Source organism: Capsicum annuum, chromosome 3 (genome assembly GCF_002878395.1).
Source record: "Capsicum annuum cultivar UCD-10X-F1 chromosome 3, UCD10Xv1.1, whole genome shotgun sequence".
In the NCBI taxonomy this organism is placed as follows: Eukaryota; Viridiplantae; Streptophyta; class Magnoliopsida; order Solanales; family Solanaceae; genus Capsicum; species Capsicum annuum.
Genome location: NC_061113.1, coordinates 20110783 through 20125933, shown reverse-complemented (window position 1 = coordinate 20125933; position 15151 = coordinate 20110783). Strand labels below are relative to the sequence as shown.

The 15151-nt window shown below is 29.9% G+C and overlaps 1 protein-coding gene across 1 annotated transcript; it reads left to right on the top strand.

Moving 5' to 3' along the window:
• The first annotated feature begins 4730 nt into the window (after positions 1-4730).
• LOC107865782 (syntaxin-71-like) lies at positions 4731-7021 on the top strand. The gene is made up of 10 exons (XM_047408182.1): positions 4731-4751; positions 4955-5117; positions 5199-5282; positions 5374-5444; positions 5542-5586; positions 5658-5732; positions 5818-5894; positions 5943-5964; positions 6722-6769; positions 6932-7021. The coding sequence occupies exons 1-10, from the start codon at positions 4731-4733 to the stop codon at positions 7019-7021; spliced, it is 696 nt and encodes a 231-aa protein (XP_047264138.1).
• The last annotated feature ends 8130 nt before the right edge of the window (positions 7022-15151 follow it).

Sequence of the window (15151 nt, the reverse complement as noted above, 5' to 3'; positions counted from 1 at the left end):
AATGTGGACTACTAAGAAAAACAAAAGATTTGGTACCTAAAAAAGATGGATATGAGACCAATTGTATGAATTTTATGATTTCATCTGCTGCATAGTAACAATAATTTAAAAATAAGTATGTATATTTTGAATTTTCTCTTTAGTTAATATAATCTTGTTTTTTAAAAATAATCACAAGCATAAAATGTCAAAATTCACGAATAGACACTAAAAACTCCATGACAATAAATATTTGTTTTTTAAATTAAAGAGGCTGAAATACGAGTTGTGATTCTTACCCGTTAATTACTAGGTTCAACTAACCCCAATGAGTGATTTTTTCCCATAGAATTTCTCTATGTTATTGTTTTAAATTTTAATTCCATTTTATAAGGCTTTATGAAAATGGATTCGTGGCGAAAAATATCCAAAACTTAGTGATAAACTTGCTGACGAATTCTAACAATTATCACAAAATGTGTCATATTGCCTTGTCACAATCGTAAAGATAGCCAAAAACTGGTCATCAAATTCTTATAATTTCTACGAAATCATCATAAAATTTATTTAGATTACCTTGCCACAAATCCTAACAATTTTGGTTGGTCTTCATAACGTGTGGTATATAAATTTTAGCAACACACTTTTTGCTCTAAAATTGATTCAAATTGTTCCAAATCAACATAAGTGACCCTAATGTGAAATTCAGCGTTAGATTCAACTAGATCTTTCAAAATTAGCAGATATTTTTTAGAATTGAATTGAAAAGAAAAATAGAATAAACAAAATGAAATAAAAGAAAGAATTTTTAATTTCGGATTCCGTTTATATAATACATCAAGCTTACGGAAAAACGGAATCCATTAACACCAAATAAGGTTAAAATTGATGTTGAAGCCATAGATGGGCTGTTTTTGTTTGGTTTCTAAGTTTTGACAACTTTTTTGTAGTATTAATAATTTTAATTTTAATAATATTGGGTGGGTTTAGATAAGACCAAAGAATATAGAGAACCACATTGTGCTTGTGGACAAAGAGGAGGGATGTTTAACAAGTTCTAGTGTTTAGTGGGGTTGGCCTGGTGTAGTTTCCTAGGAAAAACGTTTCCCTAAGCTAGTGTCGTGCGTGTGGTGGGGCCCCCATAGCTAAAATTTAGAGAATTTTTCATAAATAGCGTTATTTGCGTTCAAAATTATGAAAAATAGCAAGAGTTTGTTTAATTATGTAACGTAGTAATAGTGGCGATATCTCTATAGCGGAATACTTTAGATCCGTACGCATACAATAAATCTGCAGCAAAATACATTATTTTTGTGCGAATATAATATCATTGTAGCGAAATACGCTATATCTGAACATGTAACATCTATGTGTACATTATATCTACACTTTTAATATCTAAATGTATGTGTACAATATATCTTTATCTACCTGTATCTACAGATAATAAGTGTATCCACATAGGTTTGAATCTTAAGTCAAATCTCGAATGGTTATGCTTGGGTATTGGGGCTCATGTTTCGAATCTTTGGTCGAAGTCAGTCTTAGGTAAGGCTTGGGCTCAAACTCGAGGTTCAGATCATAGTTCGAGTGTTTTGATTGAGTCAGAGTTAGGTTCTGGTCTCGAATGGGTCGATCTGGGATCCTAAATCCTTAATCAGGTCTTGGGCTATGGTCCTAGTTAGATCTCGAGTCTCATGTCAGGATTGGGACCAGGCTCGAATCTCGGGTCCTATGTCCGAAGTCGAGTCTCGGGTTGGGGTTACCACTCGAGTCTCGAGTACTATAAGATCAGAATGGGGTCAGGATTGGTCTCGATCCTTCGTCCCTAGTCGAATTTCAATTGGGGTTACACTCGATCGATTCTCAAGTATAAGGTCAAAGTCAGATCGCGAGTGCCAAATCAGGGTTGGTCTCGGGTCTTGGGTTGCACTCAGGTCTAGGGTCTCTTGCCCTATATCATGGGTCGCAAGTTAAGACTCGGGTGTTTTATTTTTTTTGGCTTTTCTTTCAATGAAATTGGTTGCCTTTTCTTTTGTGAAATACATCGGTGTGTCAATATTGTTTGAATTAAGCAGGTCAAATGAGTGGTCATTTTTGCACTCAAAATATAAGAATAGGTAAATTTTTATCAAACAGGATTCCATTATCAGGTATAAATGTAGACAAAACATTGGTGCTGCCAAAATTGTCACCCTTGCAATTTAGAAACTTTAGGATATCGTTTAAGTTGCATATCATTACGAGGAAATGGTTAAATTATGATGGAATATTTGAGACGGAATACTTTTATCATAATTTGTGATAGAATTTTGATAAATTTATGATGAATTATTTTTGTATAAATATAATTTATTTATTTTTAAAATTTTCACATAAAAATTCAAAGAGTAACAGAATTGTGACAAATTTTTGATAAATTTAAATATAATTTTTGGAACAGACATATTTTTGTCACAAATTAAAGCTGATGAGAAAAAATAATAACTTTCTATCACAAATCTGTTACTAAATTTGTGACAGATTGAGCATTTCATCACAATAAACTTTTTTTTAAAAAATAACTATTGTAATAAAAATTTGTGACAAACTTACTACGTCACAGTAAAATAAAAATAAAAAATTATTTTAGATGAATGAATTTATTTTCGTCAAAAGCAGGATTGACGAGTTTCCCTCTCAATTTTTTTCTATCTTTTCACTTTCCCACAATTTTTTTTACACCTTTTCATTTCCCTCAAAACATAGACAAAGTAAAAAACCCTCATTTTCCTCAATTGTGCACTCAGTCGCATTTAGCATTCAACAGTAGATTCATCGCAAGCACTCATCTCAATTTCTATGCTTATTCTTAACTAGTTGAGGTAATTTATCTCAAATTCTATCTTTTACATCTCAAAAATAGAATAGATGGTTGTTCTTAATTTCAATTTTGACATACATATGAAATAGATCGTTTCTTTAGCTATTTGAACTATAGGTTTGAATTTTTTGAATAGAAAACAATTCTCAGCGTTTTAGCTATTTTCATTTATTAACCCGTGCTGATTATTTTTGTTATTGTGGTTTTATGTGTTTGAGAAGCTTAAAATTGTATTTGCTTAAATAGGTGTTTGTTTGAATGTTTAACCTGATTTCTTAATTTGTGGGGTTGTCTGTGGTATTGTTGATAAAGAAGCTAAGAATTATAATTGCCTACAAGATACTTGTTTACTGCACTCTCTTTATCTAACCTTTGGCTCACATTGGCTTTTGTGTTGCGGCTTTTAATCGTGGGGTTAGTCAGAATTTTTTTTGGTTTGCATTGTGTTGTGATTATTACCCGCTCTATTTCAATTTGTTTGTCTGTTTTCAACTTAATACGGAGTTTAAGAGAGTATAAAGGAACTTGAATCTCGTGATCTTAGACTAAAGATGTGTAGAATGTAACAAAATGATCTTTAATCTTATGATATTAAATATGTCATGTATAAAGTTGAATTAAAGAGTTGTCAGTAAAGGAAAGATGCATTTTTTGTAAACGTACTAAAAAGGAAAGTAGGACAAACAAATTGAAACTTAGAGGTACGAATTCCATGCTTATAGAACCCTTAGTTCAGCTTAAAAAATAGGTACTTTACAGGTACTAAACTAAAGTGAGTTGGAATAGATTGAATTTGGATATAGAGGGTTCAGTTAACTGATCCCGACTAGTTTTTCGTTGAGTCATTGATTGATAAGTTGAGTTGATTTCTAGTGCCATTGATTTAGTTCTTCACTTTTTTGCCATTGCTGATTATATATATATTTATTTCATTTTTGTTCCTGATAATTTTGCTAATAATGAAAACTATGTGGGGAGACTTTGTAAAGATGGCATTAGATAGTTGATGCGGAAGGGGAAGCGTAGACTGTGAGCTGCTGTATAATGAAATCTGCATGTTGAATGTCAAACGACGCATTTTGTTCCTTTTGTTTGTCTATTATTTCTCCTGGGGGTTGAAAGTAATTAGAAGTAATTTAATGAGCTGACACATTCTTACTTCTAGTGCCTTAAACTACTCTGTTTTGGGGTTTAGGGGTAGAATAGGGATACAAATGACTAACTTTATACTATTGTGGCTTGCAATGTCTGCCCACGTTTATGTCAAATGAAGGTGACCTCTGGTTAAGGATGAAAGTCATATCCGCCCCATCACAATCTTTGGTGGTGCGTCAGGGCGAGTTATGAGCAAACTTTGAAGGCAAATATTAACTCGATATGATCTTGAACCGTATGAGTTGAATTCGAAAGGACTTTAAATCATCTCTTCTTCTTATATTGAGCAAAATCTATTGGGTTCGAAATCGAGAGGGCGTCATGCGGGAGCTATTAGTTGCAAACCATTGTGGTGACAATTCAGAAGACACATAAAACAATACTAAAAAGCTTAATATTATTATATTATTTGGCCAATTGGCCTACATATAAAATCTAATATTAAAAACATAAAAACTAATGAGAGAGAAAATCTCCCCTTAAACAAAGATTCTTTAAAAACTATATTGTGGATGTTATTGTGTTATGGTATGAGAAGGGGGTCTTCTATTTATAGATGTTCAAAACCTTTCCTTCAAGAAAGAGGTTAGCCAAATATGGAAAATTATTATATTTTTCTTTCAGGAAAAGTAAAAATAATTATGGTAACTTTTATTTTCCTTCTAAGAAAAACTAAAACTTAAATATAGTAAGAAAATCAGGGCAAAAACCCTAACAAAATCGTTGCGTAGGAATGAAGTTTTTCAATATGAAAGTTAGTTGCTTCCAACATTACCGAGTATTATGTTGCTCGGACTCTCCAAAAAGGCTGCTACAATCATGTCGGATCCTCTAAAATGCACTACTTTTAGAGGGATCCAACATACACACATCAATATTTTTTCTTCAGAGCGCGAGTAACATATATGATAGTATTTGATATAAAGAACGATTAACTATGAAATTTTGTTATAACAGGTTAAAGGACTATCCAAAGAGGAACTGGAGACTTGTGGTGAATTAGTACTTATGCCATCAGAGAGAATTCAGACAATACCTGATAGAAGTACAACAGATACAACGAAGAAACCAAGAGGTCGTGGGACTTCATCATTCAACAAAAATATAAAGTTCGACTCAGGTAATATACATAATCAATGCCTAAATTCATCTCTATTTGGATTTCGCTACGATTGGTTTTGATGACAAAAATGCATACCAGAAGGACAGTTCGACGATGGTTACTACGAGCAAACTGATGAGGCCATTCATTTTAGATTAGAATACGAAATGAGGAAAATGAAACGGACTTGTAACTTTCCAATTTTAGTTCATTGATTTCGTTTTCACTGCTAGTTTTACATGAAACCATCACATAACCGAATGTTAAATTCCATAGGATGAAGGACTAAATGTTATTTCAGAAGGTCTGGACATATTGAAAAATTTAGCTCATGACATGAACGAGGTTTCCCTCACGATCCCCGACTTGTGTACTAAAAATCATTCTGTTCTCATGAAATGAAACTATTTCTTGATCATCGTTTTGTTTTATTTTGTTTAAGGAATTGGATAGGCAAGTTTCGTTGATTGATGAAATCGATACAAAGGTCAAAATTACTATTTCATAAATCGTAACAAACAATGTTGATACATCAACTTACTTTGTTTGTACTTACAGGTTGATAAGGCAAGTAGGCAACTGGCTAGTGATATAAAAAACAATAATGTCAAACTCAAGAAAAACATTAACAAGGTATCGCAGAGCAGATTACTTCTTCTTTGTTTTGACTCATTTTTCTAATGACGAATATCAACATTGTTCATTCTTTTTTCTGCAGGTATGGTCCAGCAGCAGCTTCTGTATCGATATAATACTTATCTGTATTCTTCTGGGAATTGCGGCCTATCTTTACAAGTAAGTTCAATCTTTGTAGGTTACATTACATTGTTTCTTCTTATTCAGCTTTGTGATATCTTCCTTGATGGTAATTATGTTTAGAAGCTAAGTTACTCGGACTCTCCAAATTTGTGGCCGCACCCGTGTCGGATCCTTTAAAAATACAATATTTTTGGAGGGTCCGACACACACCCGTAGATATTTTTAAAGAGTCCGAGCGACTTATCTTAGAAGTTAAGATAAGAAGTCTTCTGTAGTTTTGATCCTTCAGTTTGGTAGATTCCATTGGTGCAGTAATGCTTAGTAAAGTGTCATGTTTTCTAGTTCAGGTTCCTTTGTGAACCAATATCAGTGGATGCATATTCATCCTAGATAGTCATTTTTCACATATAATAGTAGAGAGTAGAGAGTAAATGGTAGATCAGTGAACTAATTTTTCACGTGCAGTGTATAGATTAAATTGTACAATGTACATTTTCACCTTTATTAAAGACATCAATTAAGATCCATACCTCGTTCCTTGTTTGTGTCAGTGTCTCGAAATTTGTCTATTCGCAACTCTTGTGACAATTCGCAACATGCAATTTTATAATAACAACCGGCTAATTCTTCTAATACATGTATGCTTAAATTCAATAATTAACTTATTATGAAACGGAGAGAGTAATTATTTGTCAAAAGTAGACTTTAAGTAACCTAGACATGTGTACCTGTGGACGTGCTTCTCTCTTAGCCTTTTCTGTTCTCTCTTCTTCTGTTGGTTCCTTTAGTTGTGGGAAAATTTTATAGAAGTTGTTTGTTGAAGTGATATCTACATTACTCTAATTGCATGTCATTTTCAATAGATTGTTAAGTTGCTTGCTTTTGTTTACTGCGTTGTGTGTTCTGTTGCGGTAATTACAATCTAAGGTATTTTTTCAACTTTATTATATGTTCTATTGTGGGAAAATCTTGTAAAATTGCTCGCTTTTGTTTACTGCATTACTCTAGTACCACGACTGGATGAGGAAACTAAGTAGTTAAATATTTGGTGGTTGATTATTTGTAATTTTTAGGACAAAATGGAGGCCGTCATAGTTACTACTCCTTTGGGCTCATCAGATGCTTCATCAGAAGATCAAGAACTCGATATAAATCGCATGTAATTTGATGTTGCAGGCGGAGCAAAAAAAGGGTGTGTTTATGGATTGGTCTCTCAAGCTTCAACCTTGTATAAAGATCAAAATTCTGTCAATTCGGCAAATTTAGTATCTGATCATATTGCCCGAAGAGCGCATCAAAATACTTGAGAAAGAGGTGTCGCAAATGAGAGAAAATCAAGAGAGAGTTCTTCAAGAACGTGTAGAAGCGGTGGTGCAACAATGAGTAAAGCAAGAGGTTTCCCGTTTGAGGCAACAAAGTGATGATCGATTCAAATCTATGGAGGAGCAATGGTTTCGCATGATGAGCGATATGACATTATCTTCTCGCTCGTTTAGTAATCCTACTCTCCCTAACAGGGACTCATCTAATGCTTAAGTGTTTAATATTTTGAGACTTTAGTTACTTGAAGTATCGACTTGGACATTGTCACACTTTTTTGGATAGTTATATGCTTTAAATTTTAAATATTCGTAGACTTTTGCTTATTGAAGTCGTGATTTTGCATGTTTTAATTAACTTCAGACGTTTTTTATTATAAATCTTGTATTATGTTATATATATATATATATATATATATATATATAGTGTGTGTGTGTGTGTGTGTGAGAGAGAGAGAGAGAGAGAGCATAGTACTTCGTAATTATTATTTATTAAAATTAAAAATTCAAATAAAATTTGTGATAGATTTAATTTGTCACAATTTATCCTAAATTTGTTACTAATATAGGTAAGAGAGTCATATTGTGACTAAATTAGTCTGTCACAAATTATTTGTAATGAAATATATTGTCACAATTGTGGTGATTAGGTTTGAAAATTTGCTACGGAAATTTTTCTGTCACTATTTTATAATGGAATATTTTGTCAAAAATCTGTTATAAATTTGTGACGAAATTTAAGTCAAATTTAAGGATTTATATTGTGACGGACAATCTATCTCAATTTCATCACAATAATTTTGTGACGGAAGTTAAATCCGTCACAATGATTTTTATGAGCAAAGGTTCTGAGATTCATATTTTTCCGTCACAAATCCATCACAATCAATGATTTGTGACAGATTTGTGGCTAAAATCTCTGTCACAATTTCTCCGTTTTCTTGTAGTATATATAGTAAACATAACATAATAAACTTAATCATCCATTTAACTGTCGTGACACCAGGAGATCATTACTCAATTTTGTTACCATTGAGATCATATATTAGTTCTAGTTGATTAGTTCCAACATATTCGGTATAGTCACACAAAATAAGATTTGGGAATATACATATCTTAAAAATAGAGAAATTATTTTTAGTAAGTCATTCATTTAAGAAAAAAAAGTCCAAACCAATCTCAAAAAAGAATTTATGAAAGTACCAAGAAAAAATTGACTATAACAAAATTGTTTAACTAAACTACAACAAAGCATATATAATAATTAGGTACATGGAAAAACTAATAACAACACAGATTGAAGGATAAAAAATTAAAGGAGCAATACTACAATCAGTAACTAATGTAAACGAATATCAAAATAACACAATGCTACTTACTTACCAAGTTTGATGTATTTGTTTTTAATATCAACACATGGTGATTTTTTGATGTATTTGTTTTTAATAGGCCAAATCGATCGATAGTCCCTCAAACTTATTCCTAAAATTCACTTAAACTCCTAAACTAAGGTTTATACCTATCAGACCCCTAAACCCCCCAAATTTGATTCAATTAGGCCTTTTTTGCTTATGTGACATTCCGTGTGTTGTCCACTCACTAGAGGCGCGTGAGGCACGCTTTTTTGAATAATTATTCAATAGAAAGGTGCCAAGTGACATTGAGGCTTCAAAAAATATTAATTGAAAAATTTATATTTAAATTAATTTATTCATATAATTTTTAATTTCTTAATTTTTTTTAAAAAAACACCCCACCCCCAACAGTGTCATCTTCTTCACAGCACCCCACCCCCACTCCACCCCCTACGTCGTCAATCCCACCCCACCCAACGTCTTCATCGTCTTCACATGAACAATTTCTTTTTAATCCACCATAATTATTTCAATTTCTTGAACAATTCCAACAATTTTTTTTCCCCCACTGGCATCACCATTTCTTGAAAAATTACAACAAACATCACTTTTTTTTTTCATTCCTTGTAATTTTTTACAATAAAGGTCACTTTTTTCTCCTTTAACATCATTATTTTATGAAAATTTTTAATAAAGATGGCTTGTTTTAGACCCTCTTTTGAATTCTTGAAGTAGATTTTAAACCAAAATTTTGTGTATGCGTGTTTTTGAGCTTCACAGTGAAGCAAAGTTCACTGTAATGGTGAAAAAGATGAACGCGGAGAGAGGGGGGGCAGTGAAGATGAACGCTGGGAAGGGACCTAGGGGATTAGTTTTTTATTTTCATTTTTTAAATAATTTTATAATCAGTTTTTTATTTTCATTTTTTTGATAATTTTATAAATTTCCATTTGTAAAAATTTTATAATTTCTTTTTAATAATTAATTTTTTATTTTTATTATTTAAATAATTTTATAATTATTTTTTAATAATTTGAATTCCTCAATGCCACTTTTTATTTTTATTTTTTAAAATTTTAAAATTTTATTTTTATTTTTAAATAAATTTATAATTTCTTTTTAATAATCAGCTTTTTATTTTTATTTTTCAAATAAATTTTTAATTGTTTTTTAATAATTTGGATCCTCAATGCCATTTTTTATTGCCATTTTTATAAAATTTTATAATTTTTTTTATAATAATTTTTTTATTTTTATTTTAAAAATAATTTTATAATTATTTATTAATAATTTGGATTCAATGCCATTTTTATTTTTATTTTTTTAAAATTTTATAATTTCTTTTTAATAATCAGTTTTTTATTTTTATTTTTTAAATAAATTTATAATTATTTTTTAATAATTTGGATCCTCAATGCCATTTTTAATTTTTTTTTTATAATTTTATAATTATTTTATAATATTTTTTTTTAAAATTTTATAATTTATTTTTAATAATCAGTTTTTTATTTTTATTTTTAAAATAATTTTATAATTAATTTTTAATAATTATTGGACACACAATTCCACGTGTCAGCTTTCAATTAGTTTTTTTGGCCATATCATCGCGTGTGTGCAACACACACTTTGAGCTTTTAGCTGATTGGTCAAAAAATGCTCATTTGAAACTAAATTCGGGGGGTTTAGGGGTCTGATAGGTACAAACCTTAGTTTAGAGGTTTAAGTGAATTTTAGGGAGAAGTTTGAAGGGGTTTGGCCTTTTTAATATCAACACATGGCAAGCACCGATTATATATAGGTGATGTTGTAAAGAATAAAGATCATATATCATATTAAACCTACAATTTATAATTCCTAATTATTCTTTTTTTTGTTTTCTAATCCTAGTGTTACTTGTTTCATTGTGCAGTATGCATGCGTGTATATATTAATTTTCAAATATAAATTGAAAATAATAAAGTCATTAGTATTACTATTATTTATGCTAAGATGTAAAAAAGTTTTTGGAAGGCTATGTTTGTCGGCATGCTGTATATGGTATAGTAGCAAATTAAACTACAAAACCCTAGACATTCTTTCATTGTCAGAATTCAGAACATATATAATAGTACTAGTAGTATATTTTTTGACTAGGGATAGCTGCTAATTCTCTTTTATTCTTCCATTCCATTGGCTTCACTTCCCATTCTAATTCTACCAACCAACTCTCTTTATTTGTTTATGTTTCATTTAAAACGATTAATAGTTGAAAATGGATCGATCAGATATATGTAATATCTTTCTACTTTCGTTTATTGTTAATAATCATATTTTTAGTTGTACTTTTTTGACGATTTATACTCCAATCTTTAGTCAAAGTTCTAAATTTGCTTTTATTTAACGGAATTGACACGCAACACATTATTAAAAGAATAATTAGGTACATTAAAGCTTTCGTTATATGCAGAATTCGAAAAAAGGCCTCACCATAAGGGTGTACTTTCCTCTATGCATGTGAAAATAACAATACATTCAACGAACATTGAAAATGGGAAAAATTCGGGTTTCACTATTTTTTATTTCAAGCAGTGAAAAATTGAAGCAAAATACAGTGAAAAATATTTTCGAGTAATGTAAATTTTTGAGAAATGTGAATTTTTCGAGTCATGCGACTATAAGTGTTGTTGGGGTGGGGAAGAGGGGTGGGGGTGGAGTCATAAGTCACATTTGTCATTTTCTGGAAAATAACTTCGGGAAGTTATTTTCCCTCAAATTGAGGAAAATGAGTTGTTGTGAAAAATATTTTCCAAACATTTTATTGCAACCAAACAAAGGAAAATAGGAAAACATTTTCCATTATAACAAACACACCCTAAGGTTTGAACCCGTGATCTCCTGGTCACATAACAACAACTTTATCAGTTACTTTAAGACTTCCTTCGAACACGTAACACATTATTATGGGAAAAAAAAAAATCAACTCACCACTAAAAAAAACTAACTGGTACCCGACCCAGAACTTGTTGGATTCGGATCCATATCACCCATTACCATTTCCATTATCCTATGTCTCAACTCATGCAAGATAATGGCCCACTTTCATATCTCCATCCCCTTCATTACACTGCCTTATTAGATAGATTGAAAAGAAACAATCACTACAGATAATTTAATATGATGGTGTAAACATATATTACTATAGTGTATCTTCTTAGGTTTAACATGCTATACACGTATCTTTTTTATTTTATTTTCAACATGCTATATATCTACTAGCACTATACCACATGAGTCAATATAAGTATGATTACTTTCTTGAAAGTGACAAACTACCCCCTCCATGTTCTTTGTGGACACTGAGTAGGCGTTTGACCATAAAAATTAAAAAATTTTAAAGTTGAAGTTGTGTTTGACCATGTATTTTTGAAAGATGCATTTTGACTTTCGAAAAGTCTTTTTTAAATTTAATTTTATACCCCCAAACTTTTTTAAACTATCAAATTGTCCAACTAATTTATCTACTGATTATACTCATGAATGAAAAGAATTTCACATCAATGATGGAAGGGGTCCTGAGTTTAAAAATGAAAATATACCTACAAATAATAAAAATATATCGGTCTTTTAGCTTAAAAATCTCTATTTGTTGTTCAAAAATTTCTTTTACCGAGAAAAAATGTCTTTCAAAAATGTGTCCAAACTTGATTTGTTGTTCACAAAAAATGTCTTTCTTTCTAGATTTGCTCCAAAACTCATCTAAACCATTTAAGGGCCTTTTATGTAATATTAAAAAATTACGGTTATATCTAATAAAACAAAAACTTGAAATTGGAGTTGAAAAAAAAGTGAAAACAACAAAAAGTTGTTTTCACATTTTTTCAAAAAAACATTGAAATTTGTTTGTAATATCTATGGCCAAACACCATGATTTCATAAAGTGAAAAAAATTTCCAGAAAAAAAGTAAAAAATATCTATGACCAAACAACGATAATAATTTTCTTCTAGCCCAAATAAATTACTCTTGCCCCCTCCCCCCCCCCCCCTCTTCCCCCAAACGCAGTTAATATTCTTCCACAAAGTCTCCTCTTCGATCCGGTCAAAGATTACTGTCAAGGTCAGGACTCGAGAGTATATATGTAATAGAGAATATTTCTGAGTCTAATTAAACTCCAGAATAATTTACTAGTTAAATATTGATTTGTATTCTCCTTTCGAATTGATCCTTAAGTACTTATTTTATTAAGTTAAACATATTATACTAATATTTTAAGTAGTTTGAGAAGCAATTACTTAATAATTATGAGAGTAAAATTTTCAAAAAAAAAAATTATAAAAATCAGCAATAATTTAAAAGAAAATTTTATTTTTAACATATTAGAGTAGTAAAATAGAGTGGATGGAGTGATAGGTTTTACAATTAAGTATCTTCTATGCTTTGGGTGTAGTTGTATTGGAATAATGGAATATTTTAGGCTACAATTTGTAATAATGTGAAGGATCTAGACTTTATTAGAGCAGTAGACTAGAGTGTAATCGTGCTGTTTACATATTAAATGCAATTTAGAGGACCTTTAGTACAGTGGTGAGTATAATCAATGCAGCTCAATTAGTTTATTGCAGAATTTTGATATAGTGGTTGGGGGTTATATGTATTGTTTCAATATTTAACAAGTGTACTACATCCTCTCTTTCATTTTATTACTTTTTCGCTGCATTAAAAAGTAGTTATTTTAATTTACTTATTTAATTTATGAAATTATGAAAATTATTATATTTTTAATATTAAATAACTATCTAAAATAATAATAGATAAATTTAGAGTTTTAAAATATCATTAATAAGGTCAATTTAATAAAATATCCCTAATTTAGGTGAATCATATTTATGGGTTTTAATACTCCCACCCGCGTCCCAAATTGAGACGACACATTGATTAAGAAAAATAATTAATAACATGGCTAGTTAATCATAGTATCTCTATTAAATGATGTTTACATTTTAATTTAAAGAAAAAATAATTAATACAAAAGGTAAAACATGGAAAAAAATTGTCTCTTCTTGATTAATAAAAAAAGACAAATAAAATGAGAAATCAAATTAGAAAATTTGAGACAGGTAATTTGGGACGGAGGAAGTACTATATTTAGGTAAACTATCACTTATTTCAATTGATTGAAATTAAACGTGATAAAATCTTTTTATTAGATACTTTCAATTTTAAACTCGGGAACAAAAAAATTATGCGTGTTCTTGAAGGTCTATTAGATAATTAAGTCAACCATATAAAATATGTGATTTCTACTAGGCTTAATATGTTCACGTCCTATCAAACTATTAATTATATTTTCATTATTATATACAGATATTATAGACAATATACATGATGATGATAAAATATATAATATAAAATACTGCAATATACGTAATATATAGGTATATAATATTCATACTTGATTTACCCAAAAAAAAAAAAAAATGCATTCATACTTTCTCAGAGAATTGTATATCTATGTGTGTGTTGACTGTGTTGAAGCTTTTTAGCAAAGTAATTATACTATGTTTTGATATGTAATTTGATTTTGTTATCACAAATAGGAGACTCCCTATTTTTAGCCTTTTATTCATAACAACATTTTTTGACATCCAGTATACAATCATATATATCGTGTATACATAGAGTATGTATTGTAGATAATATAATTTAATTAATAGTTGTAGATTATTAAATATTTTATCATTAATAGCATCTATATAAACTTCTCAAAAAGTAATGGGTTGAGATAATTGAATTAAGTCAAGATGGACTAAAAAATTGGTCATGCCTAACTTTTTCAATTTTAATTTTCTTTGTTTGTTTTCTTATAATTTATTTAATTACCAAAATGTTAATTAAAAATTCTTTATATATAGCAAAAAATTAAGTAACATTTTACTAAAATTTCTCATGGATTAGTTTGTCAATGTTTAGATAAATTGAATTTATACAAATTAAGATGGAATTGATTAATAAATAGACAAGAAAAATGTGCTCCTTGATTAACTAAAGAATGTGGTGCGATTGTTCTTTCCTTAACTTACAGTTAGGATTCGAGCTCTAGATATGAAAAATTCTTGGTAGGAAGCTCTTTCCTTAATGGATCTTGACCCGTGCAAATCTAAATCAATTGGACTCTAATATGAATATCAGACGAAAAACCCAGAAAAAAGAATTCATTTGTAAGTTGGCTCTAATAGGTATTACTTCTCATTCTGTTAAATAGCAAAAGGCAACGCAGTTGGAGAAGTTAAAAACAATATTTATACCAAAATCAAATCCAAAGCTACGAATATATACAGATTCATTCATAAAAAAGCTGTTAAATGTATGTTACCACTCACTAAAGATCAGAAGAATGCTTTTTTCTCTCATAAAAAAGGAAGAGAATCTATAAGCTAAAAGAAAAGTTCAGTAAGTACTCTTAAAAGTCACTTTGCAAAATTTATCAGATAAGAAAAGTTTCTATTTCAATCTCATCTATTAGAAAGTGAATATACACTTTTTAACACTTTGATACCCTAAAGTTTCACATGTGCCTTACTTTCTCCCCAAATAATTAAAGTCATTAATTTGCTTTTTCTTATGGATATACTTTTTTTTTT

Coding starts and splice junctions, on each gene's coding strand:
- LOC107865782 (XM_047408182.1), top strand. CDS start 4,731: ATGAAGTTTTTCAATATGAAA. Junction 5,283..5,373: donor CGAAATGAGGAAAATGAAAC/GGACTTGTAACT, acceptor GTTAAATTCCAT/AGGATGAAGGACTAAATGTT. Junction 5,895..5,942: donor ATTGCGGCCTATCTTTACAA/GTAAGTTCAATC, acceptor CTTCTTATTCAG/CTTTGTGATATCTTCCTTGA.